This window comes from Protopterus annectens, chromosome 4.part1 (assembly GCF_019279795.1).
Source record: "Protopterus annectens isolate FY-2018-M chromosome 4.part1, PAN1.0, whole genome shotgun sequence".
In the NCBI taxonomy this organism is placed as follows: Eukaryota; Metazoa; Chordata; order Ceratodontiformes; family Protopteridae; genus Protopterus; species Protopterus annectens.
In genome coordinates this window covers 385,384,664-385,411,962 of record NC_056734.1, presented here as the reverse complement: position 1 = coordinate 385,411,962, position 27,299 = coordinate 385,384,664, and the positions used below count along the sequence as shown (strand labels likewise).

Below are 27,299 nucleotides of genomic sequence, written 5' to 3'. Positions count from 1 at the left end.
AGATTTCCCAAGAAATATAACACTAAACTGTGTAAGAAAGGAGTACATGTTTAAATAAGATATTTTCGGTGTCAGAATAACTAAACTAGAATGCCATTTTTTTTTTACTGCAAACCATTTCTTTAAACTGCCAGCAATAAAAGTGCAGCATTGACTGATGACTGCACTATGGTCAACACAAACATCAAACATTCTAGCTAGTTAAAAGTAAATAAATTAAACACAATCCATCAGGTATGAAAGTCTAAACGACACTTTTAATAGTAGTGATGGTCAACAAATTTTTATACAAAGACCTCTTTCAAAAGATGCCAGCTGTAAAACTGCACTGCTTAAAAACTGGACCAAGACAATGGAGAGCTGATGCATCCTATGCAATAATGAAATCTGTTAAATGCTTTTCAAAATCCTGTGAAAACTGTAAACTTATTATGAATTTTTTTACTAACTGCAGTCAGGCAGCTGATAAGAATATTACAGCTGTCCCATCTACCAACAACTGAGGCAACTATCTTCCTTCTAATCAATATAAACATTTCTGTACATTCTGCTGAGCACATCAAAACCTTGAAATATTGGACTTCCAGCTTTTAAAGTAGAAAATCAAAATAAAAAATAAACTCTTCCCTTTTATAAAGCTAAACGGCTTCAAGTTTAGTCAAAAAAAGTAATTTCAATATAAAAAATTTCTATAATACAATTTCTGTTTCTTTCATAGTAACCATATGACTGGTGATAACCTTTACCAGAATTTTAATAATATAAAATAAATGGCTTTATACTTCCACAGTCTTGAAGGCCCACAATTCCCAAGAGGAAAAGGAAAAAAAACATATATGGTACAATACAACAATAACAAATGTTTTTTTTACAGTAAAAAAAAAAAAAAAAAAAAAAGATTATATACATCTCTACGCAACTGCAAAATATGGTATCACAAAAACACTGTTTTTGACAACATTGAGCAATGCCAACATAAAATGCTTCAGATTCTGTAGCTGCTGTTTCTGTGATAATACTGAAACAAACAGTGTTTAGACAAATTTAAGTTCAAATTTGTGAATTGCCATCTCTGTCCTGTTCAGTCCTCTGTAGTTTTGTTACTGCTGACAATCTTCACCACTTGATCCATTCTCCCCCTCACCCTGTAAAAATCCAAACATAATGGTGCCCTTACAAACAGCACAACTGGGCTGCCTAGTCTCTGTAGTAACCTCCAGCTTGTTCAGCTCAAGAGAAACCCACTGTAAGGCCACTAATTGGAATGCAATATTACTGATGGACAAAGCCATCCATCCACAACCCCTTTTGCATTTTACATAAGTGGTCAGGGGGTCACTTCAACAGTAACGATCATCTACTGTCAAGTATCACATCGTACTGTGGCTAGCCCTGCTGCGGGTTTTCTTCCACACCTCACACTCATAGGCACACTCATACCTCTAGTCAGTTTAGAGTGTCCAATCCACCTTTTGTGTGTCTTTGGAATGTGGGAGGAAATTGGAGCACCCTGAGGAATCTCAAGCGAACACAGGGAGCACATGCAGATTCTGCATAGAAGGTACTCAAGCCAACAACAGAACGGGAGAACCTCTTTTTAGGCGACAATGTCATCTGCCATGCCACTGTGCTGCCAAATAATATTTAGTCAATGATGAAAAATAAATGGTGGGCAGGGGGTGAGGATAAATACAACTATTAGCACTCCTACACAGCCTGTCACCTTCTATGTTAAGTGCTAGGGTGGGTCCTAACCCAAACAACTGCTATATTTCATCAGTGAGAGTTTTCTCACATATATCATTCTTTCTTTCTTACTTACTGATGGGGGAAGAAAAATTAGATCACCTACACAAGTAGTAGCTATACAGTTAACATACTGCAAGAATTGTACGGAAAATACTGTGCCTCAAAAATTAGGGAATTTCCATCATTTCAAACTGCTGGCAGATGCAGAAAAGAATTCAGAATCAACATCAAATTGCTCATTTTATAAACAAAAACATTCAAGTAAACATGGTTTCTTTCTGGGAAATGGTAATCATTCACTGCACTGATGAAAATATTCCACTATTTTCCACAGCAGAAGTGCTCTAGCACAAAAATATATCCAAACGAATACTCAAAATTGTATTTGTACATACAGCATTTCTTTTTTAGAGGAAGACTTGAAATGACACACCTGTACAAATAAAACAGAGTCTACACCAATATGTGCGCAGATATTTCACCATGTAACCCAGTAGATAAGCCCTTTCTGCAAACACTGCAAGTGGGCAAAAAAAAAAAAAAATATATAAAACTGTTCTAAAAGCTCCTTAAGTGCAACCTTTGAATAAAGAAATGTAAAATGTAACTCCAAATCAACAGTCTGCAGTAGCATTTTCTGACCTAAAGGTTTAATTTTATTGTCAAATATTTTTGCAGTACCATCCAAACTGATGCCCACTCTGGTTTTTGGGGATACCAAAAGAAGAAAATATGGAATTGCTTTGTCTTGCTAGAGCTGGTGAGCACCAAATAATAGATGAAAAGAGCTCCAATCCATGTGAAAGTCAAAGGTCAGAACATGCCTTCCATTTCTTTTTCATTCAAAACTTAGTCCCCTTCTTCTTTGATGCGCTGCTGTTTGTTCCGACGGGCATCCATATCAAAATTGAAGTCACTCCACTCATCACGGGGTGGAAAAGAAATGGTCTGCCTTAAGGTGAAGCGAACGGCATCAATGACTCGCTCTCCTCTAGTCTCATTGGATCCAACACTGACTGTTGAGGCACCGCTGGAGCTGCGCAAAAGATGGGGTGGGGTAGAGAAATCATGAACTTGCCTGTGTTCCGCAAGTCCCTTCCAAATTGCATTTCGGAACTGTTCAGGTATCTTTAAACTTATCAAATCCTGCGAAGACAAGAATCAGACAATAAATCAAGCTCATTGCAAATGTATAGGTACCCAAGTAAAACAACACTGACTTTAAAGTTAAAAAAATGAATTTAAGTATAAACAGACAGATAACTCTTAAGAAGTGCAAGGATCTTTTTAAATCTTTTAAAGATCATTTGAACTGCCAAACAAAAGTTAATTGGTTACCTCACCTGAAAAGTGGGAGATGCACTGCAGAACAATAAACATATCTTCAGCACTACATGTAGACTTAAACCTTTATAGAAACAGCTAAACCCAGCATAATACTCTAATTCAATTAGTCTTCCAACCTGCATGTTGATAAGGAACTAACAGTGGTTTCACTTATAAAGACAAACTAGCAGATGAAAAGCAGAAAATACAGGTAGCATCCATTGAGCCTCGTTTTTGCGAACCTAAACTGAAAAAGTAATTTTATTTTGAAAAAAGGAAAGTTGTTTTTTTTTCCTCTGGGAGAAGCACTTCCAATAATTCCTACCCTCCAAGCAGGAGACTGTACCCACTGCATCTCCATAGCTTACAGAGTTCAATACAAAATGAATGCATCTTGGAAGGGCAGTCCCCCCCCCCCCAGTATTTGACCCAATACTCAAAGGCACAAATGTAACAGTGTTCCCTCCCTTCAGACGCATGCAGGAAAACTGTCCTCTGACAAAAATATAGCTTTCAGTTTGTTAAGTGAAAGTACTATTCAGCTAGAAAGAGTGCTGGTATTTAGTCCCCAAAGACAGGGTAAAGTGCAGTAAATCTTGTTTCAGCAACATGACTCACTGCCTACTCATTTCATAAAGCTGAATTGCTTTATACAGATTTTGCACCTGCACTCACTGTTAAGCCAAAATAATTTTGTAGTGAGGAGCAGTCTGCATCTATTACATAATCTGCATGGTGATCAGTGTATGTCACATAACTTGTCAGGACAAAAAGAATACCATTTGCTGGGAAAGGAACAGAAACATTTAGAAATATCCCAGTAACAACATACAGTGTAGCAATATAAAGACTGGGTTACATGTAAAGCTGTACTATCCTCAGTAGTGAGCTCAAAATTTGTTTCAGCATTCTATTACTCTATACAGCGATGCAGGATTTGTAACTTTCTGATTTTCTCAGTTCTGTAATTTGTTTCAGCATTCTATTACTCTATACAGCGATGCAGGATTTGTAACTTTCTGATTTTCTCAGTTCTGTTATAGAATTTCTAAGGCTGCCTTGATGTCAGTTTCTCTTTTACGATCACATAATGTAATTATTAGAGATGGTGATTCAGCACACAGATGAAAAAAAAATGGGGTGTTCTGTCATTTGATTTTAATGTTTCTGTGCCACTCCATGGTTTCTTGTACTGTGATGTATTAATAAAATAATGACTGTTGTACAGTTGTTGTTGACTAGTACACTAGGAGAGACAGCAGATTCATAGAACTAGCCACAAGTGACCACTGTGCCACAAATACAAAACACAAAATAATTTGAAAAAACACTGCAATCTCAACCTGGACCTGAAACTGTAGTGGAGGTAGGACTGCATGTCACTTAAACCAAGACATCTTGGCTGTGTTGTACATGGCCAATTCAGTCAACAGAGTAGTGGTCCTTATCAGAAAAGGTGATGGTGGTCTCGGTATTTTATTTTGTGTGTGTGTCTGTGACTGTTTCACTTCTTGTATTACACTATATCTGTGCTTCATGGTCATGGAACACAAAGTCTGTCCATTTCTGCATAAAAACACTGCACTTAGTTATGCACTATCAGGTACAATAAAAAGTGTACGGATAACAATGGTGTTTACCTTTGTTCACTTCCCATGTTGCAATGCAACAATAAAACTCCAAATGGCATGGCGTTAAAATAGGCAGAAAAAGAAGAGGTACACAGAGGAAAAATATGTCATTCTTATAATGCTATACATTATTTTACAGCATGTCATGTAAAGTGAAAGCAGTGTAATAAAAAAAGCATCAGATGTTTTTCAGTTTTCTTATTTTCTTAGGATGCCAACAAATATAAAATGACAAGTCTGCCACCGCACTTTTTTTTTTAGATTTACTTAAAATTTACCTGACTCTACTACCTAAATACATTGCTTTCCAAATGATGTCTGCTGCTCAAATGATGTCCAAGTGTCCACTCTGTTATTACCTATGCTGTTAAATCTATGCACTTAAAATCTTTACACCTATAAATTTGTGCCTTTTACCAAGACAGTACTTGAAACTGGGCCTTCTTGGCCTGGCAGACTATCTTGATAAATAAAAATCAATCTTCCTATTAGCAGTAAAATATTAAAAATATCATTCCTGCATCAAATTCATTTCTTTGTGGTTATACTATTTATGTTACTACAGTGATAGTTTTCTATTATGTGTCAGATGTCTTTGACAGATTTTCATAAGTCACAAGCGCAGACATTCATCAAACCACATAATCTATCAGATAAAAGAAAAATTGCTCATACCAAGTAAGTGAAGAACAAAAAGTGAAAACAAAGGGTGGATTCATATTCTTGCCATACTTTTCAATGGAGAGCTGTGAATTATTACGCAGAATGCTGAATTTCTTTTTTACTTCCAAACTTTGTACTTCGATTTTTATACTTGTACAATTTTGTACTTGTGGAGTTTTTTTCCCAGAGCCTCTGCTGAAAAAGAGCTCATGCTCAGATGGACTACCCCGGACAAGAAATGTCAAATAAATAAATGTGCTGCAGTTTTCTCGATTCTGTTTACTAACACAGCATTGTCTTCAACACCGTGACAGTGTAAAATAAATGTACTGTATGGCTCAAATTTAAGCTCTGACTACACTTCATCATGTATTATATGGTTATAGAAAGGTATGTCAACTAAGCAGGAAGTAATGTTCAGAAGAAGGGGACCCACAGTTGTAGAATCTTCCAGAATATATTCTAAATAAACATTTCATCACACATACTTCATGTATTAATATTTTTATTTAAGTGGGAAAGCCCACTGGACAAGTGTCCATTTTCAGGTGCAACCCAGGAGCACTGTCCAGTTAAGCAACTTGCTCAGAGTCGCACAACAGGCAAATGTGTGAGGTTGTGGGAGAAAAAAAATGTCTACAGCTTTCAGCTGTATAGTGGTACCTTGTAGTACATCAGCTTTTGCAATATATTCTACGCATAAGTACTGCATTGCACAATCCAAGTGCATCTTATGGGCATGGGAACATGCCGAAATGTTACTGCAGTAAAAACTTTTCACAGCATGTGCAGTTCGAGGGTCTGTTTCATTTCTGTAATCTTCATAGACACATTCCTTTGGCTTTATCCAGTTAGTATAATGTGAAGGTCAAAAAGATTGCTGTGAAACTTTCTGCAATTTTCCTTAAGAACATGCTATCATATCACTTAAGAGTATAACAAAGAATTATACTGTGTGGAATTCATAAACACAGTATACCATACAAAGTGTTAATGTATAGTAAAATGTGTACAAAAGTGGGTCCTTTTCGAAGCAATTAACACCAAGTTTAACAAAGCCTGACAAATTGTCCAAACTGTCCTGCCACCCTCATCTGAACAATGTTATATTTACATTAAAAATACTGTACTGCACAGCATTTTTGAGGGGACCATAAACCCCCCATGACATGGTGACTCTTCTCCCACATTCCTGATCTCTAGTGGGGCCTCAAAGGCACTGTAATTGCTAATCAGATATATGGGGGCAGAGCCCCCACATCGGGTGGTGAAGCAAGTCTGGAAAAACACTTGTAGTAAAATTTAAACAAGTTTAATGCCTTGTGAAGGTCTACTAGATGATGGCACAATCAGTCATAGCAGCTCATGGGGGGGGGGGGGGTATTAAACTTTATCCAAAGTAGACCTGAAAACAGTAATGCACAATTCAAAAAGAAATGCACAGCAGGACTCCAGAAATAACAGTTATATGTTACTTTGGATCTATGTCAGATGACTGAGTTTTTGGAAAAATGAAATTCACATGGACGAGACCATATGATCGAGTATGGCCTTACTACTGATCGCTGAACCTAAACTCATCAAACCAAACTGATCTCAAGAAAGCTACTGAAACTTAACATATCAAATAAATAAATAAAAGCATTTTTGGGAAGGGGGAGCACCAGCTGCAGCCCCACACCCTCAGCTACTTACATATACCAACTCCAAAGCTGCACAACAGAGGGGTAAAGATAAAGTCTCCAATCTCACTCTAAATTGATCTTGTACAACTGAATACTGACACTAGATGAAAAAATATTTGTTGAGTACTGCCGCTGCTCATTCCATTCGATAAAATGAACATCTGATAAAACTAAAGGTACCTGCATATATCTACAGCTATCTATCTATCTGGGTCTACTTCAAAACATCTAATTTCATAACCTTGAGACCAAAACATCTAAAACCCAAAACATCTAAGACCCATAACATCGAATTTCATAACATCTAACACTACAAATCACAAAAAATAAGGGTCTATATTACATCATCAAACGCTTAAAAAAGCAAGCAAACATTAATCGACCTCCAAGTAATACAATGTCGAAACCTCAGAACATATTTTTTTCCAAGGGAAAAGAATTGCTGTTCCAAAAAAAAAAACTTTAAAACATTACATAAAGTGGGGGGCTTCACCCTGCACCCCCCCTACTTAAATATACCAACTCAGAGATCGCAATACAGTGCCGAAAACGGCAACGTAATGGAAGCACCCAAACAAATTCTTTCCCAGGGAAAGAATTTGCTTAAAAGCCGCTTCGCTATTTTGCCTTTTCGTTCTTTTACGTTTGAACAAAGTGCATTTGACAGAATGCGTCTTCGATCACATAATAGGAACCCAAAAGTAACATCCCCTCCACATATAACGACACCAAACTACCAAACACACTTTTGCCCCTCACACTCCCAGTAAATTAAATATACCAACTCCAAGACCTCACTACAGTGGGAAAAAGTTAATTTCCTAACCCCACTGTATCATTTCTGCAGGGGGGCTTGATACAGTAAAAAGTGTGTTTGGTGTTGTTATATGTGGACTGGATGTTATTTTCTTGTGATTTGTAGTGTTAGATGTTATGAAATTCGATGTTATGGGTTTTAGATGTTCTGGTCTCAATGTTATGGAATTCATTGTTATGGGTTTTAGATGTTCTGATCTCAATGTTATGAAATTCAATGTTATGGGTTTTATATGTAGACCCATATACATATATATATATATATATATATATATATATATATATATATATATATATATCTATATCTATATATATATCTATATATATATATATATATATATATATATATATATATATATATCTATATCTATATATATATATATATATATATATATATATATATATATATATATATATATATATATCATACACACACAACTTGAAAATGCTACTTTTTTGTTTTCAAATGATTTAGGCAGTTGTTCAATAATTTCTCATTTTTAACCTATTTAAATGTTTATTTTGTTTAAATTTGTGCTTATTTAACTTACAGTGACATCTGCTCCACTATACCGCATGCACAAATGCAAAAATCTAAGCTTAAACATTTTTTAAACTTTAAGAATAAATAAAAAAAAAAAAAAAGATTATCTACTAGCATGTGACTAGTGCTTTTGGAGTATAAAATGATGGTTAAGATGCAATATATTTACATCTGATTAAGTGGAGTACATACCTATGAAAGTGCTTATATTTTTTATTCTGTGTCTGTTCTACAATAAATAATCTTTATACAGGAATCTACGGCCTACTCCTGGTCCTTCTTTGGTTTGTATTTTTTAAACCTTGTTTTATTTTTCAAATGCTACTTAAAAAGTGGCAATATTCAACCAACATAGGTGGATCATGGGAAATATTTTCCCAGCTGCTTCTCAGAATTATACCTCCCAAATGGAAGTCATTAAAAATGACAGCAAGGGCCTTTAAAATTATAAAAAAAGGGTCAAGACAGAGCAGCACTTTAACATTTCAAAAGAGAAAGTCTTTATATCTAGACCCCCCCATAAATTTAGAGATATGGAATTTTTGCAAAGGTTTTCAAGTGATTTAATAACTCGTGTACCATTAAACAGATGTACTTTTTGAAGAAAACTGTTACATCTATGGGTAGTGAGGCTAAATATGAGGGCAAAAGTGATAGCAGATGAGAGTTATAGGTCTAGGATTACAGCAAAGTTAGGGAACATGTGCAAACTCTTTTCTTTTGTTTTTATATACAAATGTCTATGTCATTGCGCTACATTAGTGTTTTCTCCTCCTCAGAATTTATCAGTAGGTACAGAAGTCTCCATTAAAGATGACACAAGGATGTCTAAAAGGAATCTATCTGCCCAGCTGAAACTTGAGAAAACATTTCATGTAATCCTGCTATGTGACTGTTACATATAGAGGAATGCTTAAACCACAGTGTTAAAAATTTCTAGATTTATTTAAATCCTGCGCAGGGTGGATTCACTACATCTTTTTTGTGTGTGTGTACATTGGTAGATTAAGTTTGAGAAACACTGCTCTGAACCACTGGAGCATAGCATACTGCATCTAAACTAGAGGTCACAATTATGATAACAAGCATATAGCTGGCAGTCATCTCGTATAAATCTGGTAGCTAATTTTAAATTCATGCCTGGTGCACATTTTGACATTTACAAGTAATATACCAGTTGGGAAGAGTTTGACTATTACCAGAATTTTTTCTGAAAATTTTAAAAATTAAAAAGTGACACAGTCTGAAGAGATTATGTTTCAATAAGGAGAGTTTATAGTATTTATCAACATCTCAAAAAGAGCAGAGTGAGAAAAATTAAAAGGTACTCAATACCCAGTCAAATGGGAACAGAACATGTTTTTACAAGGGGCATAAATTGATGCACGTGTAGTTTTTCTGCTATGTAAAATTTTTTGCATTTAAAAAAAAAGTACAGCAAAAAGTGATGAGCAGGTTTCATACAATACTTACTTCCATAGAGAAATGTTCAATCTGATAAATGTTGTTCAGCCCCTGGGTTGTGAAATATTCCAGACATGATGAGCATCCTACTCGCGTTAGAAAACTATGGAGAAAAAAGAAGGTGGTCATGGTATCTCCCATTTAACTTTAGAAACTTTTCACTCAATAATGACACACAAAGCTAGCCATTTCTGTCCCTCAGGCAACTGACCTATAGTTCAAAGCAGTCCCTAGAAAACGGGGTTAAGCACAAAAACAAGACAAAAAAATGGCTTACATTCCAGCAACCACTGTGTTTCTTTTCCCATTTCAGTGTTTACTCATTTTTTTATTTGCTAACTGTGGTAGAGCACTGATCTAACACGGACCTTTTTCAGATGCAGCCCGGAAACACTGCTGGTTTTAATGCCTTGCTCAGAGTTACACAGTAGGTAAATGGAGACTGACAGAATCAAACCCAGGACTACACAAAGCAGCTTACTAAATGCAGACACAAGACAGCCTCACTGCCAACAGAAAATTATAGCCCTTGAGCATGTTTGCTTTAGAACTTTAGTCATCTCAGAGCTGAAAAAAGCACCCTGACCTAATGAAAGAAATTTCTTCTCTTGTGGTGGCGCCAGAAGTTAAATTTGGAGGAGTAGACTATGACATGCATGGCTACGCCCTCCTGAGGCAGACACTACGGCAATATAGCTTCATGTATTACCAGTAATAAACATTCAATATGGCAAGATAAGAAATAAAGACTTGCTGATTAGTGATTTGCATGATTATATAACAACCTGCTTATGCTCCTAAGGAGTAATAACAGACTGAAAAACTAGCATTTTATCAATGATGAGCCTCTGCAGTTGCAACAAATTGCTGGGACATGTGGCTGGCAAACTCTAGCAATTTTTTGTTGCACTTTATTTAAAGTTTTACACATTTTGGCTTCACAGTGCCCAATGCCAGGTTATATAAAGTAGCAGTTTGCACTGCAGCGATACCCACAAAGTTTGGGAAGAACGGTCACAAGCTAAAAGTACTGTTTTGATAACAGATGCTCAGCCACCTATTGTACAAGGCCTTCAATGGCATTCATGCAGAAAACACTCACAGTGGTGATTATATATGGACATTACCACGAAGATTTTTAAAACTCTTTTAAAACATGTCTCTTTTGTCTATTTTAGCATATTTTGCTACTGATGGATGATTTATGTTAAAGACTAAAAAAAGAGGGAGGGGATTTTTCTTCCCCAGAAGCCTTCATAATGTTAGAAAAAAATGACTGTGGTCAGAATGACAATTTTTGCAGGTCCATGAATTACCAAGAAGAAAAATGACAGGAATGTGACAGCTGAGCAGCACAAAGAAGTCACATTCAAAAATGGAAGAAAAATGTTTTGAAAGTATTTCTTGTCAGTTTTGAGGGGCAGTATACATTACTGTGCTCCAAACTTAAAGAAATAAATTATTTTGTATGAAATGACATACAATATTTTTCAAAAAGATAAACTGTATTATTCAAGCAAGAACATTTGTTTACTGGATGCAAAACATCTAACCAGACCACTTGTTAAAATTGCCTACATTTAGTATGTGGTAGGGTAAGTGGCTGTCATGATATAAGCAATTGAAAAACATATAAGACAGAAGCAGATCTGACCTACTGTTTCCTGATATGTGTGGTACAATGTGAGATTAGGAGAATGCCCAGTCTGCCAAAGTAACAAACAGAAATTTAAAACAAGGAGATATTTTAGTAAAACGTGCATGCTTCATTCTTGCCTACAACAAAGTGCTGAACATGCAAACGTAAACCTGGACCATCAATATCAGTCAAAAAGATGAATCCAGTAGAATATCAGGACTATGGGCAGGAAAACAGTAAAAAAAAAAAAAAAAAAAAAAAAAAAGAAGTAATTAATTAAAAAAAATAAAACACTGTAAGCAAATGAGGCTGGCTGTACTCATGTGCAGCCTTAAACCAGGAACACCAAAAGTAGTCAAAAATTAACAGCCCAGTAGAATATTAGGACTACCAGCAAAAAAAAAAAAAAACAAGTGTTACTAGATAGAATCACATCACAAGCAAATGTGGTTGGCTTTGCTCAGTAAAAAAAGACAAAAAAAAACACTGATTGTATCTTAGGAAACAGGCAGAAGTTCTGTTGATGGCACTTAAAAGTATTTTGTAGGAAAGTGGAAAACAAAACTGAATAGCATGCTGTGTTTTGGAAGAACACAGCTTCCCTTTCAGAAACGTATAACACCACAGGGCAGGAAGTGAAGTGCTGCAGACTTTTCATGTGAAGCTTCACGAATCTAAAGACAGAGACGCCAAGAAAATTTTTAAAACAGGGGTAACCAAGGGCTGAGCAGCTTACTTCCAAAAATACTGTTGCCCTTCCAGCTCTGGTAGCATAGAGGGATAAAGCCCTCACTACAGATCAATCAAGCCAAGTTCAGTGAGAGTGACATGGGTGTCTGTCAGAGCTGGCAGGGGAAGATTTGTGTGTTCATCCTGAGGAAGGGCAGGTCACAGCTGGTCTCATGCTGCCACAAGGGTGGGGTTGGTTGTTTAGTTCACCAGGCCACTAAAAAGAGATGGCCTTCAACATGATTACATGGAAGCATGTGCACACATGGGGAAGGCACTGTGGGCCTCCATGGTGATGTAGATCTCTTGCTCCTACACCAAGAAGTCAGATTAGGTTCATCATAAACACCCTCATAACTGTGATATCAGTGAAGGCCAAACAAAACCCACCTGGCTGCCTGAATGGGGGACCCTCTGGGTGGCTCTTGTCTCCATTGTTATGTGGACCCACCACCACAAGGGAATGAATGGGCTCGCATTCAGTAAGGGGGGGGACTTAAATGAGCAGGTATCGGGGCAAAAATAAACTAGAAAAAATTACACCAAGCATCATATGCTAAGACAATTTCTTTTGGAAGAGTGGAATTACTGCAAGTGGAAATAGGCTGAGGAATGACTATATACTTACAAATACCATGCAAGAATATCCTTTTCAAAAATGTCATGGATGTGCTTGGCTGGAATTCTTCCTATAGCCTTAATGAGTGCTGGAGGTGGGGGCATAACATTTACCTTGCCATCTGCACTGCTGTTGCTAAAAGAAGTTCCCATTCCCAACATGTGTGTGTGTGTCTCTCTCTCTCTACACACACACACACACACACACACACACACACACACACACACACACACACACACACACACACACACAGCAAAGGCACAACATTCCTCAGGTGTTCTTTGAGTATACTGAGGGCCTGGCTCACCTCAACACCTACTCTGATGTTTGGTGACATTTCACACAGTAATGGTCTCAATGAACTCTTATGCTGCCTCATTCCTAAGTCTGCTGATCACACTTCTTCAGACACAAAGCCTTCAGCTTCCTGCCTCTGCACATCAACATATGTTTGAAGATGAGTCTGGACTTCTTTTCTGGCTGCTTCTGTTGGCAATGCACCTTCTCAAATACATACTTTCTTTTATTTAAAAAAAATGTACCCCTACTCATATTCCATCCAAATACTTGTTCCATGTGCTTTCCTTCATTTCATAAGAACTACATAAAAGTCTTGGTGAAGACCTCACTCGTTCCTCCTCCTCCTTTGCTTTCTAGCGTATGCAGACAAAGACTTCACTTTCGTTCCTCTAGGTGTATTCCCTCTGTCACCCTTAAATCAGCACTGCAGACAAACAAGCTATTTTCTCTGCATGCTGCTGTTCTTTAGTGATAAGCTGTATTTTATGAACCTGGCACCAGATCCTTATCCTCGCATGGTGTTCTCAAGCTGAAGCCACAAAGCTGGTTTTCAGATGCACACAGAAAAACTAACAGGCACATTTGCGTGTTTCCTGTCCATGTCTTGATGTTATACTTCTGGTACTGGTTGGTTTCCTATAGCAAGTTACTGTGAGGCAGCAGTACAGTCTTGCTAGTGCTGATGTCATGAGAAACTGCCAGTAAACTGAGCTCGGATCCAGTGAAGGATGCATCACTGTAAATTATCAGGCTGTCAAACATCTCAATGAAACTCCGTATGCTGATTCTGTCTACTTCAGGGCCAAATACAGATCTGGATTTGCTTATAAAAGATGGCTTAAGAAATATATATACTTCAAGAAAGTGTTTTGGCCAGATGTTGTGATGAACTGGCAAGAAATCAGTACTGCTGTACATATTGCTAGGCTTAGAGTAATTTGCTAGAAGGTTGGGTGCCGGGCTGGCAACTCAACACAGTAAAAATCCACTGCCAATCAATAGCAGACCGATGATGTACTGTGAGGACCCCAAACTGGGAAAAGCCAAAAGAAGACACAAGCTTGAGTCATAGCAGCTTAACCTGGCAGTCATTCATTAAATGTTGCTTGCCCAATCTTGCATCTTCCCAGAGAAACAGGTGTTACACTACCTGTCAGTCATCACTCCACTCAAAGGAGCAAGAAAAATAAAGTAAACTGAGTGCAATGATGACCCCCCCCCCCCCCACCCCCACCACATGGCATCAGCAGGAGACCGCCTCTTCCAAAAAGTCTTTTTTGTGTCATATTTGCTGATAGCATGATCAGCTTGAGCATGTGGATTACAAGAATGTGCACTCGACAGCTCCCATTTAGGAGATTCTGAAAATGACCTAAAACGATTTGAGCCCAAATGTGTTGGCCAGACATACTGGTCCCATGTTGTTATAACGAGAACGGACACACCGTTAATCTCCTCTCCCTTCTTTTCTCTCATAATATTCCTGTTTAGTCCAACATCAAGATCACCAGCAACACTAGCAAAAATCAAACCACTACAACACGCTGCCAAGCACTGCACAATCTCCTCAGAAATGTCCCCATCCTGCTGCACGTGAATGTCAGAAATAAATTATTGCTACAGGTCCTCCTCAAGCATCTATATACAGAAACATCACCTCATTCTTCAGACAGGTTATCACCCACTAGATCAAAACTCAGTATTGCACAGGATTTCCTTACTGTGTGCCATATTAAGCAATGCACATAGGGCCATCCATTATCATCATTTCTGGTTCCTTTCAATACATGTGCAAAAGTATGGTCTTTATCTAACACTGCATAAAATAGGAGCGGATTTCTAGCTAGCATTCATATTTTTCTATATAACATCTGCAATTAGTCAATTTCATCTACAAGAATCAAAAACAGCCAGTCCAAACTGCCTAGATCACTCAAAAGGAAGCAATGCTTCTGAATGTGTGAGCACGGGCAAATCCACATCCAGCAGGACAAGAGAAGCTAAAAGTAAACAACAGACTGAGAAAATAGCCGACAAAAAATCAAAAAACAAAAAAGACTGTACAGCAAAACTATTTTGTGTTCTCTATCTGACCTCCACTTACTCTCTTTTGTGCCACAACTCTGTGCTGTCAGTGACATTCCTACATCAAATGCATAGCATTTTTCATAATGGCAAGGAATATGATGCACCCTACCACACAAACTACTCGCCTGTCCTCATAAACGCATTTACTCTAGCAACAGATTCAGGTTTAAAAGCTAAAAAGGAAACTTACAATGTGAATTGGGCAAGGTGATTATGTCATAAACTAGCATTCTAGATTAGAACATGAACAAGATGCTTATTTTAAATTTAGGAGGCTCAATAACATCGCCAACTCCCAGTGCCTTCCCTTAGTTACTAAACAAAGATATTCAGTCTCTACACAAGCTGTAGAGTTGCACTGTCTTGCAACATACTGTGCAAGACAATGAACTCCCTCTAAATGTGACGAGCTTTAGAGGGGAACTTTACTGAAAACACAGCATATAAACCTGCTGGATGTTCTTTCTACAGGTTGGGAAAAGAAGCACTTCCCAAGTGAGTTGCTTTTGATCTGTAAATTTAACCATATTTAGCACACTTTCCACCTAAGCATGCAAAATACTTGTAAAGCAGATAACTTAACATAAAACATTATACCCCAAGAGAAGAAAAAGCATAATTTAAGAATATAAGAGTATCATGTCCACACCAAGTAAATGAAACAACAATCCCACAGCAGTTTTAGGGAAGAAGACAAAGAAAACCACACCCGCAACCTGACAAAGATAGATGCAAGAATCTAAGAGCTGTGTCAGTGCTGCGGTGGGAACTGTTCAAATGCACTGCTGTTACCACCAGAGTACTGAAATAAGGAAGGCGTGGAAGAAGTCCCAGGTTCAAAGCTGCTACAATTAGCTAGATGGGCATGCTCCCCAGAAAACATTTCTTTCTGCGTTTTATTGCGGATAACAGTGGTGAAAAACAGTGTGCTTACCTCCCCTCTAAGAGCTGCCTGAAGCTGCATCATGAATGTGGCGGCTGCGTGCTGCTCCGACCCCTCCCTCTGTGAATACTGCAATGTGCCCTGCCCTAGGGGTCCTGACAACTGCTGGCTGCAGAGATCAAAAAGGGTTTCAATAGTTTGAATAATGTGCCAGTATAGCACAAAATTATAGGGATCTTGAAATAAAGGTTAGTTAACAAAAGTTCAGTCAATCAGAGAGTGTTGTAAGGATACAAGTAACAGTGTTGGTTTGCCCTTCACATATTTTCCTATGCATCTTCAAATACTTTATTTTCTAGGTTCTTTAAAATGATTTACAGGATTATTGAGAATTTAATGAATCATGTATACTTATTCTGCTTTATTTATAATGTCTTCATCATTCAAGTTATCTTTCTTTCCAGATTTTTAAATCACCAACATTACTTTTTATAATTCAAAAAACAGTAATATTAATACAATGGATGTTTCTGTGCATCTGTAGTTCCAAATCATTATGCATGTAAAATGTACATGTTAAGTGCTGCTCTATAACTTTACTGGACATGAGATACATACAAAATAATTAGAAGTAGTTATGAAAACCAGATCAGAGCCACATTTAAAAAAAATAATGGTATTACCTAAAATGGAAAAACAATACAATAAAACTTAAGGGAGGGGATACTATATGTATGATACAAACAAGGACCCGAGGGCAATTTAAAACAATACACAGGTAATAATATTTAGTGTCCCAGTATAGTTCAGCATTAAAACTATTTGTGAACAACCTCTGAAGGCTTTTCTATAAAAGTCACGTCATATTTTAAGTCAGTAATGGTATTTTCTGAAATTCCATTTTATTCTGTTTGGTTGTTCAAATTTTATTTCAGGTGTACAGGTATTAATGTTAAAACTGTATTTCTAGAAATGTTATGATGAGCAATTATCTATTTTGATAAGTGGGTATGTGGCCTGTACCTTCATTACATCTTAGCAGCCATTATCCAGGCCATGTGGATGACAAAATTAGGCCACAAAAAAAAGCCTATTATACAAAGCTCAGCAAAAAATCTTATCTAAAAATATAATGCATGTGAAAATATGCACATTTTACACAAAATACAGCATCAGATCAACCATCAGGACTAAATAACCATGTTACTTCAGGACTTGGAGAGGAAAAAAAACAAACAGAATGTCATCTAAGTACTGCAAATAAGTTATTTTTGTTTCCTTATATATGCACGTTCGGAAATTCCTGAAACAACTAGTGGCACAGAATTACAAACAAGTAGTACAGCAGGAAAAAGGATTTTTTGGAGGCTACTGTGCAAGGTGAGGTGAGGGGGTGTTCTTCAGATCACAGATTTTGAGCAGCTTGCAACAAACATTGGTAATGAGGAGAATCCCATACCAGGTTCCCAATTCCACTGGGAGCCAGTGAAGTATACAGATCATGGTGTACACCTGGGATGCATAGTGGGTTTGCTCCATCCCTCCATCCATCCTCAACCCCTTTTCCCATTTTGCACGTGGGGTCGGGGTGTCACTTCAACAGTGATAATCATCTCGAGCCAAGGCTGACACCACTGGGTGGCTAGCCCTGTCATGGTATTGTGTTGAGTATCACATAAAAACGACTGTGACTCCTACTTTTCTTTTTCTGTTGGGTTACAAATGCAGCTTATGATGAGTTTTTTGCATCTGTCAATAAGCATCTACACTGGCATTCACAGTAACAGTTATTTGGTAGCCTGAATACCTGCCTGATTACCAGAACCCCCCCCCCCTCCCCTTCATCAAGCTTGGATGCCAGACTATAATTTCTGAAAAAAAAAAGTTAAGTCCCTGCAGAGATCATGAGGATCACACATGCTGGGATTTACATTCACATTTTCTAGAACTTGCCTATCAGAATTGTGTTGTTTAATCCAGCCTTGCAAGTTATCACATTCAGGTGTGAGTCTCAGATTCTAACATTGACAGGGGCTGTAATGAGACAGCATTTCTCCACTACCACAAGAGAAAATAAAGAACGAGGACTGCATTTTACTTCACTGGTTGTTTGGCAAAGAAGATACCAAGGAACTGCCTCATGAATAAATGTAAACCCACACAGGAGGAACATACTGTGCCTCCTCTTTCAGTAACGATTAACATCAGAAGGCGGCTTTGGATCAGTATGTGAGAAAGAGTAATGCGTTACTTGAATCTCTGAGTATGAACCCACCTTACTCCAAATTTGCAAGGAAAAGTAGAGTTGCTATCAAGACAGGAAGGATCTGTATAGGTGTGCCAGTAACTGTCAGTCAGCCATATGCTAACCCAAGGCAGAAACACCACTACAGAAAATACTACCCATCCTGTTCCTTGTGATGAGAAAGGTACAGGGAGGGGGCAGTACCAGTGGTAGTGGTGGTGGGGCTAATTAAGTACAATATCAATCAAATGAGATACCTACTCAATATTCATTTTATAACTTCCTGCATACATCTACTGAAGGTATTCGATAAAGACAATTTAGGCTGCATGGGTAAAGACTCTACAATAACTAGGGATCAGACTACTTCAGCATTTACAACTTCACAGCTGTTAGAATTAATCTGTTTGATGAGAGACAAAATAAACGGATTATGAACAGAAGGTTTACAGAAAAACAGCAGAAAACATCTCACAGAATAAAATTCTTGGGTACCCCAAAGGATAGGTAGGACAATGGAGTCACATAAACGTGCTAAATATAAGGGAAAGGATATACTGAGAAATAATAAAGTTAAAAAAAGAACCCTGAAAAAGGAAAGCCTTAACTGAAGGCAGAAGTGTGTAAGAAACCAAGCAGAGCAAGGAATCGAGATGACTGATGTGGTGGGATGTTAACCAGGATGAAAAAGAAAGATGAGGAGAGACAGAGAGAGTCACTGGAATGCAAATATTTACAAGAATATCCACGTGTATATTGGATGAATATGCCTATATACATAATAATGAAACTGACAAACATAAAATCTCTGCATGGAAAGAGAAAAAAAGACAGTTTTCCATAGGAGCAACTGGTGTAGTTATAACCTCAGCGCAACAGCTTGTACAATAACAAAGACATAGACAGCATTTTAGAAAACTGGGTATGCCCGATACAGCTGGCAAAACAAAGGGGAAGAGAAAAGGTGATGGGTCTACAGGGCCAGAAATTATATTTTGTAGACTGAAGACAAGCACTAGCATTCTTAATGGTAGGGCAAGGGGTTAGAGTTGACAGCTACATACAGTAATCAAGGAGTGCAGTGTAAATATAGGAGAAATACCTTAAGGTGACTTGCACATCCTTCACTAGGAGCAAAGTGATTAAGAAAACAGCTCTTCATATCACCTACATGCAACTAAGGATGAAAAAAAATTAACAGATAACTAAAGAATTAAAACAGAAACTCAGACATGGCATGCTATCTAGCAACAGTGGCACGTGAAACCACTCCAAATTAATTTCACATAGAAATATCCTCATGCAGAGAGGCACGCACATGTAATGGTACTTACACTGAATAAACATAAACTGCCTAAAAGCTAAGGAGTAAAGAAGTGCAACAGCCCCTGGCTGAGATGAAAAGGAACCATTTACAGTTACATATGGCCCCAAACCTACCAAGAGTCAGACAGCATTCAAGACTCAGATGAAGTTGCAAGACACATTTCAATCCCTGGTTCCCAAATGCTGATTAATGCCAATAGTAACATGCCACCACAGCAAGGAGTAGAAAAATACTGAATCTAAACCTAGGAAGTATCCCAGGAGTAGCAGCTAAAACAGAAAGAAATCCCCAAGCAAACTCTTCTAAGAAAGTGACAGTTGAAATGCTTCCATTCAAGCACATCTTACAGAACAATATAAATGCAGAATGTATGCTGGGTTATGAGTAAATATGTTGTTCAATAAATGTGGACTTGTGTCAATGCCCTCTGGGGTAATCCATGCTTTCGGGCTTCTTTGCTGCTCTCGTTTCTAGCTTTTAACATTTAATGAGGCAAACAATTATTGTCTCCTCTGGGGCACTTCCTGTCTACGTAAGGTAAAACTATGTTACAATGATTATTCCCCAAAGAAGGGGGGGGGACATGCATGTGTGAACATTTTGGTCTTTTTAAGTTTATTAGACAGCCCTTTGTGTTCTAGGAGCAGTCGAAATCCGAGGGAATCTCTATCTAGTTTCCACAACATTCACATATAAGTGCATTTAAATATGAAGTCATCCACAGAGCTGTATTATAAACATACTCATCACATTCTCTGAATTTTAGAACATTACCTCAAGATGTTATCTATCCCCAAAATAAATGTTTTACATTATTTCAATCTGGGGAAAAAAATCAAAAATAATGCCAAAATAACTCTGACTGTTCAAAAATATTGTGTGTGTGTCCTATTAAGCAAGAATGCATACATTAAGTGTTTGCGCCTGATTACTGGTGCACTAATTTGAATGTTATATCTGCAAGCAGGGGCGGCCCATGCTATTGGACTGCCGGACTGCAGCCCCCTCAACTGTAAAATAAAGAAAAAGTAAAGAAATACAAATAAAAAAAAATTTTAAAAAATCGCAGACTTTCGCCCATGCGCACTAGTCTGGACTGCTGCTGAGACAGTCTGGAGCATGCGCAGATTGTCTCAGCAGCAGTCCTGACTGGGAATCATGAAGAATGGAGCTCCCAGAAGTCTATGCAGTTTAAAACTGCATAGACTGTCCTGGAACTCGCTGGGAAAACCGTCGGGGTCGGACTGCAATGTCAGCAGTCTGAACTTTGCTGCAGTGTCGTTGGGGGAAGATCTCGCAACGGGCGGGGTCTGGTGTGGATTTGCGCAGGTTTTATGGTGGTTTGCAGACATGGATTAGGATTTATGGTGCTTTGCTACAAGATCTAGTACAGATAAGTGTCTGTGTGTGTGTGTGTGTGTGTGTGTGTGTCTGTGTGTGTGTGTGTGTGTGTGTGTGTGTGTGTGTGTGTGTGTGTGTGTGTGTGTGTGTAAATGCCCCAGGTACAATATACTGGTGGTTAGACTCATGGCGGTGTGGTAGGGAATACCTCAGGCTTGAACCCTGTACCTTGTATGCAGGTGTTAAACACCTGAATTCCCTACCCACCACCATTTGTAAATAAATTGCAGATTTTTGCCTCATATTTGAACTGATCTGTTCCTCATAATATCTGTGGTTTGTAAATGTTGCAATGCTTGATATTTGATGGTGCAGTGGTAGCATTGCTGCCTCACAGCTGCAGGTTCTCAGGTTTGATTCTTGGCTGGGGTGCCGTCTTTGTGGGGTCTGTATCTTCTTCCCTGTGTTTGTGTGGGTTTGCTTTTGTGTCCTCCCATGTTACAAAGACATGTCTGCATTATTTCTTCCTGGGCCTCTGCTGAAAATTGTTTTTTTGTTCCAAGTCAGACTGTCCTGATTAACAAATAATAAATAAAATTGACAGGCATTTGAATTTCAGACTTCAGGTTTCTGAATGTTTAATTCCTTACATATTTGATGGTGCAGTGGCAGTATTGTTGCCTCACAGCTATAGGTTTTCTGGTTTGATTCTTGGCTGGGGTGCCTTCTGTGTGGAGTCTGCATCTTATCCCTGTGTTTGTGTGGATTTGCTCTGGTGTCCTGCCATTCTAAAATGACATGTGTCTATAGTATTGCTCCCTGGGCCTCTGCTGAAAATTGTTTTTGTTCTGTCAGAAGTAAAATTGACAGGCATTTGAATTTCAGACTTCATATTCTTCAGAAAATACATAGTAAAACAACTTTTTATTCTAGCAATAAATATATAGTAACACAACCTTTTATTATAGCAATTTTCTAAGTTTATAAGATGACTATTTGAAATGTGTCCTTATTTTTGGGACTGTATTACCCTGTTATTGGCTTTGTCCGGGTTTTTTGTGCTAAGGTTGACAGCTATGGCAAGAACTGGATTCACTGAATATGTTTGAGGGCTGTATTCCCTCATTACTGGGTTTGTCCAGGTGTTTTGTGCTAAGAGGTTGACAGCTATGGTGAGAACTGAATTCATTAAATGATAGCCATTTAAGTTTCAGTCTTCCTCTCTTTCACAAAGCAGCTGATTTGGCGTAGTGGAATGTTGCTCTGACTGTTTTGCACAGGGACCTTGGCAGTAAAATGTATGGTGGTAACACAGCATTTTTCTTTCACAAAGCAGGTGATTTGGCATAGTGGTATGTTGTTCTGAATCTTTTGCACAGGGACCTTGGCAGTAAAATGTATGGTGGTAACACAGCATTTTATTCTAGCAGTTTTCCAAGATTATACAAGCAATGTTTAATGTGTCCCTGGTTTTTGCCCTTTTGACCAACCCCAATAAATTTGGCTTTTTCCAGATTTCTTGTGCCGCGAAGTTGAGATGCAGTTGAGTATTGAGTAGATTTTACAAGGAGCTGAGAGCTGCAGGGGAAGAGAAGTTTAGTGCTGATTATGCTAAGTCAGCTCGCATTGCTAATAGCACAACAGGTTGTGTACTTGTTTTGATGCAGAAGGTTGTTGGTTCTACTCCCATAAGGGGTGAATGCTGCCGTACTGAAAGTTAAGATACTAACTATGAGCCTGTTATCAGTTTGCCATCCATTTCCTATTGCAATATTACTAGCTTATTTTTAATGTAATTTAGGCAATTTATTCCTCAGGGGCATTAGACACTTTATTTTTCGATGAAACCATGAAATATAAAGGTGATTGCTAGCAGCAACCTCTTCATTACAGATTTATTTAACGTGGAATTATTTAGATGACTTTTTTACTACTTCAGAGATTGTGCATATTTACTGATAATGGTGGACTGTAGAATTGTGCATATTTACTGATAATAGTGGACTGTAGACGTTTGAGTAGACCTTTATGATGGAAATGTTCTGAATTGGGCAGGCAGTTTTGTCATTGGTACATGCGTTTTGTTTCATTGTTTACTGGAAAAATGTTCAAAGCAATAGGAAGGTGTATCAAAGAGCACATTATGTTTCATATGCAAGGGGCCTATGATTTGAAAACAGCCCAGAATTAATCTTTATCTTCCACGGGTAAAATGTATTTTCTTTGAATGTGGGTTTCAATGTTGTTTCAATGAATGTGAGTTTCAATGGCAGAGAAGTTTTAATGCCAAGTTTGTTCAGCAGATGTCTTAGTGTTTGTGCTGTAAAATGCAAAATAAAACTTTCAAATGAAGTTCAAATCATCATAGAAGTAAATCAGTATGCACATTAGTGTTTATGGTAAATGGAGTGAAATAGCCAAGTAATGGATCATTGGAATGGCTGCAGGGGGAGGCTCCATTCGACCATGGTTTTGTGAGGGGGAAGGGCGGCAAACTTAGGCAGCCCCAGCTGAACCATACCTCCCAACTGTCCAGATTTTCAAAGAATGAATAGATTTTTGCTTCTTATTTTTGGTTTGTTCCTCATAAAATTTGTGGTTTTCTGGCAAATCATTTAGGAATTAAGTCACTAAACAATGACACACTGAGTTTCAGACTTCATAACCTTCAGAAAAATGCATGCTAAAGTAAGACCTGTTCTATCAACTGTCTCAGTTTATACAAGAGCAATTTTTAGTACTGTTTATATGTTCCCCCAATATATTTGGCCTTGTTCAGATTTATTGCATTAACAGGTTGAGAGGTACATGCAAATAAATTGCTTTATAGAATTCGGCATAGTCAAACCTCTCAACTGTCCCTGATTTTGGCTCAAAATGTTGCTCTTCCCCTAATGATCCCTCCGCAAAATAGCAATTTTGGAAGAAAATATGGAGGGTTTATAATTAAGAAATAACTGTAATAATCAGTTAGATTACTTTTATTTCAGAAATGCATGTATATTCTTTTATTTTGTCAGCTGCTCAAGTTAGCAGTACTAATATTAAAGTATCGCTTCTTTGACAGGTTCCCAGCTGTATTGTATTGCTATTTTATATTTTAACATCACATTTTTGGTTCAATTTTCATAAAATTGTGTTTTTTGGCAAATTAGTGACAAATCATTAAAGACTGAAGTTAGAAAATAATGACATACATTTGAGTTTCAGATTTTATACCATTCAGAAAATTCATACTAATACAAGACCTCTATTATCTTTCTAAGTTTATAAGAGCAATATTTTAAAAATTGTCCTTATTTTTGGGCCTTTGTCCCATTTCTTTGTATGGCTTTGCCCAGATTTCTTACTTTGAGGTTGAGAGGTATGACATGTGTCAGGGCCATCACAGGTCAGCCAGAGACATTTCAAACTGTGACATACTTGTTGCACCCCACGTAGTGACTCTGGATGTGTCGAAGCAAGGCAAGGAGCAGTTATGCAGTGTAAATGTGCAGAGTATCCAAGGCAGACCCAAGTACTAGAGTGGCTTTTCATCTGTCCTTGATTTTTACAGAATGGTCTGGTTTCTGTCATATTTTTTGTACTGTTGATTTATGCTTATTACTCAAAGTGCCTGTTGCTCTGTGTTTAAGTAGCAATACTTTAATGACCATTAGGTAAGCTTGGCTGAGATTGCAAGATGCAAGTAAGCTTTAATAAGCATACTGTTAAAGAATTGCAAACATTGAAAGCCTTTCTGTTGCCATGTAGAGAATACTTAACTAGATAATGTATAAGCCTTGGGTATTGAAATGCATATGCCAGTATTTGTAATAAAGGACAGGATTACATTATTTTAAGAGTCTCATTACACTTGGAGACTTCCAGTCATCTCTGCAGGCTTTACCCGTAAACAGAATGCCAATCGTGTGGTCCATAACCTGTACAGTAATCCTTTTAAGCACTGTACCTTGAGCTTATTTCTTGTTTGCTTTTCATTTTTTACTTTGATCATGTTTTCCCCATGGAACAAGTAGATGTCAGGCAGCAGGTCTTTTTTTGGATAAGGAACATTTTTACAAGTGGGGGCATCAGAGATTTCTAGTTTCAGCATGTTACTTGGTACTTTAATAAAGCTGAATATAAATTATAATTAGAACTGCAGTGCAAGAAGTGGTTTGAGTTGAGTGCTGCTTGTTTTTCTTATACTTGATTTTGACTGACATTCCATTAATGTATTTAAAAAAAGTAATTTATTTTTTATGCCTCACAACCTTTTTGTTTCCATCTAGATATTAAGCTGTCATGCAGCCAATGCATTGAAATATTTTTATTCTTCTACGCTTCATTTTGTCTTGATTGGTCTCTCATAATGACGGTTTGGCACCCAGGGCAGTATATTTAGTTTTTGTGGTTTTGAGCATAGCTCCTCCACTTTCTGGTTGGCCACACCCCTTCCCATTGACCCCACCCATTCAGCTGTCTCCTGCAGCCCCCCTTTGATTTGAAGTCACCAGCCGCCACTGTGTTATGTTACTAGAAATAAGCTACAGAGAAATAAAAGGCAGCATCAAGTATCACGTAGAGTGATCACTGAAAATGATCAGTAAAGCTTTCTACTTAGGAAACTAACTGCAGGGTAACATTACAGGAATTCAATAACTCCTCAGTTTGGAAATTATCAAGATGACCTGCATTAATACACAGAGTATACAGGGTGACTTTCACAAGAACTTAATCACTTGCACAGTTTCCCGTTCCCTACTTGCTCATGCAAGGGCTCATTTTCAGAACTAGCTTGTATTTGTAATATTACATATTTTGCAAATGACAGATGGGGCTATGCTTTTCCATAGAAATTAACAGCATTTGCAACAGCAAACAGGCGGTGATGGTTGAGAATGCAGACATGTCAAATGCAAAGTCTCAAGAAGATTTGCTGTTATGCCATATTCCTACACAATTCATCTGCATTCTTTGGTGGTATGTATCTATCCATGGCTGCAAGTAACAGATGCATCTAACATTATTTATTTATAAGATTTGATCCCAGAACAGTTGTCATCTATTCACCTAATGCTGACAAAGGTATTCCAAAAACGAGACTATTTTAAGTATTACTAAATGGTTCATATAGCTGAAAAAAAATTATCCAAAAACAGCACCAACGAATGCATAGCAGTTTTAACTCTAAAGAGAGCACATTTAACAATGTAGAAAACAAATAAGAACTTTGCAGTTTCATTTGATATTTGATAATACACACCTTAACACTAACCAAATATGTGCAATCTTAATTATTCCATTAGTTCATTAATGTTTGTTCTACTGCATAACACCTTTCATCTCTCATGGTATCCCTCCATACAATGCACTTGAAACTGATCCTAAAATTATAATCGTTATATGTACTTTATGATTTTACTATATGTACTTTAGAGTTTTTCTCCCTGGGCCTTCAGTGTAAATGGCCTGTTGCTCAGAAATAATATCTCAGTTAACAAATGAAAAAAAAATGAAATGTATATGCTCAAGTAGAGGTAAATGACCAAATTCCATTCCGGAGTTTGAATCTAGCAACATTTTAAACCAATAACAAGAACCTTCTTGATTTTACTTCTTTGTAAACTACAATGCTTGTGGCTTATTTTTTTCAGATACTTCAGACTACCTCTTGTTTCAGTAAAATCTCATGCAAAACTACTATACCTATCAAAGTCTAGAAACAGAATGACCTGGCAGAAGAAATCGAACATTTGAAAAGTGTTAAAATTACCTTGAAATGCTGCAGTCTGTAGGGTAAGGAGGGGGAGGCGTGCAATGAGACGTTGATGCCATCGGCAAAGGTTGTGGAAGCCCCTGTGTTGGGCTGAGTCCGCTTAGATCAGTGTTAATAGGTAGGTGGCTGCTCATCATGGGAACTATGGAAAAACAGTAAAAAACCTGCATGAAACATGTCCTGTTTAAGACTTAAAGCAAAATACAGTGTGTAAATAACGTTCCCGGTACTAGCCATCTGGAAGGGAGTGCAATCTCATATGCTTGCCATTTCTTGTCCTTCATGCCAATATAAATTAACTCTTTTAGCTTTTTGAGAAAATACAGTTTACAATTACAATTTTTAGAACACAATTCATCACTTTTTAAATACATGCTGAAACTGAAGGTGTATTAAAGGAGTGTTTTCTCAGAACACCCGTGGTCAAATGACAAAATAATACAGAGCCTGATCAACTGTGCATTAGAGATACAGCTTGCCCCTGAAACA

General features: G+C 37.6%; 1 protein-coding gene across 3 annotated transcripts in view; it reads right to left on the bottom strand.

Moving 5' to 3' along the window:
• Positions 1-230: 230 nt before the first annotated feature.
• Positions 231-27,299, bottom strand: part of TP63 (tumor protein p63) — a 303,943-nt gene continuing 276,874 nt past the window's right edge. For 2 of the 3 annotated variants that reach the window (XM_044070206.1, XM_044070207.1), the window contains exons 10-12: positions 26,808-26,952; positions 9,888-9,981; positions 231-2,895 (exon numbers count right to left, since the gene is read on the bottom strand). In XM_044070206.1, coding sequence (XP_043926141.1) covers positions 2,599-2,895; positions 9,888-9,981; positions 26,808-26,952 — 536 coding nt within the window. In that variant the 3' untranslated portion in view covers positions 231-2,598. Of the gene's footprint in view, positions 2,896-9,887; positions 9,982-16,187; positions 16,306-26,807; positions 26,953-27,299 lie in introns of all 3 variants that reach the window. The other variant, XM_044070208.1, reaches the window with a different exon arrangement.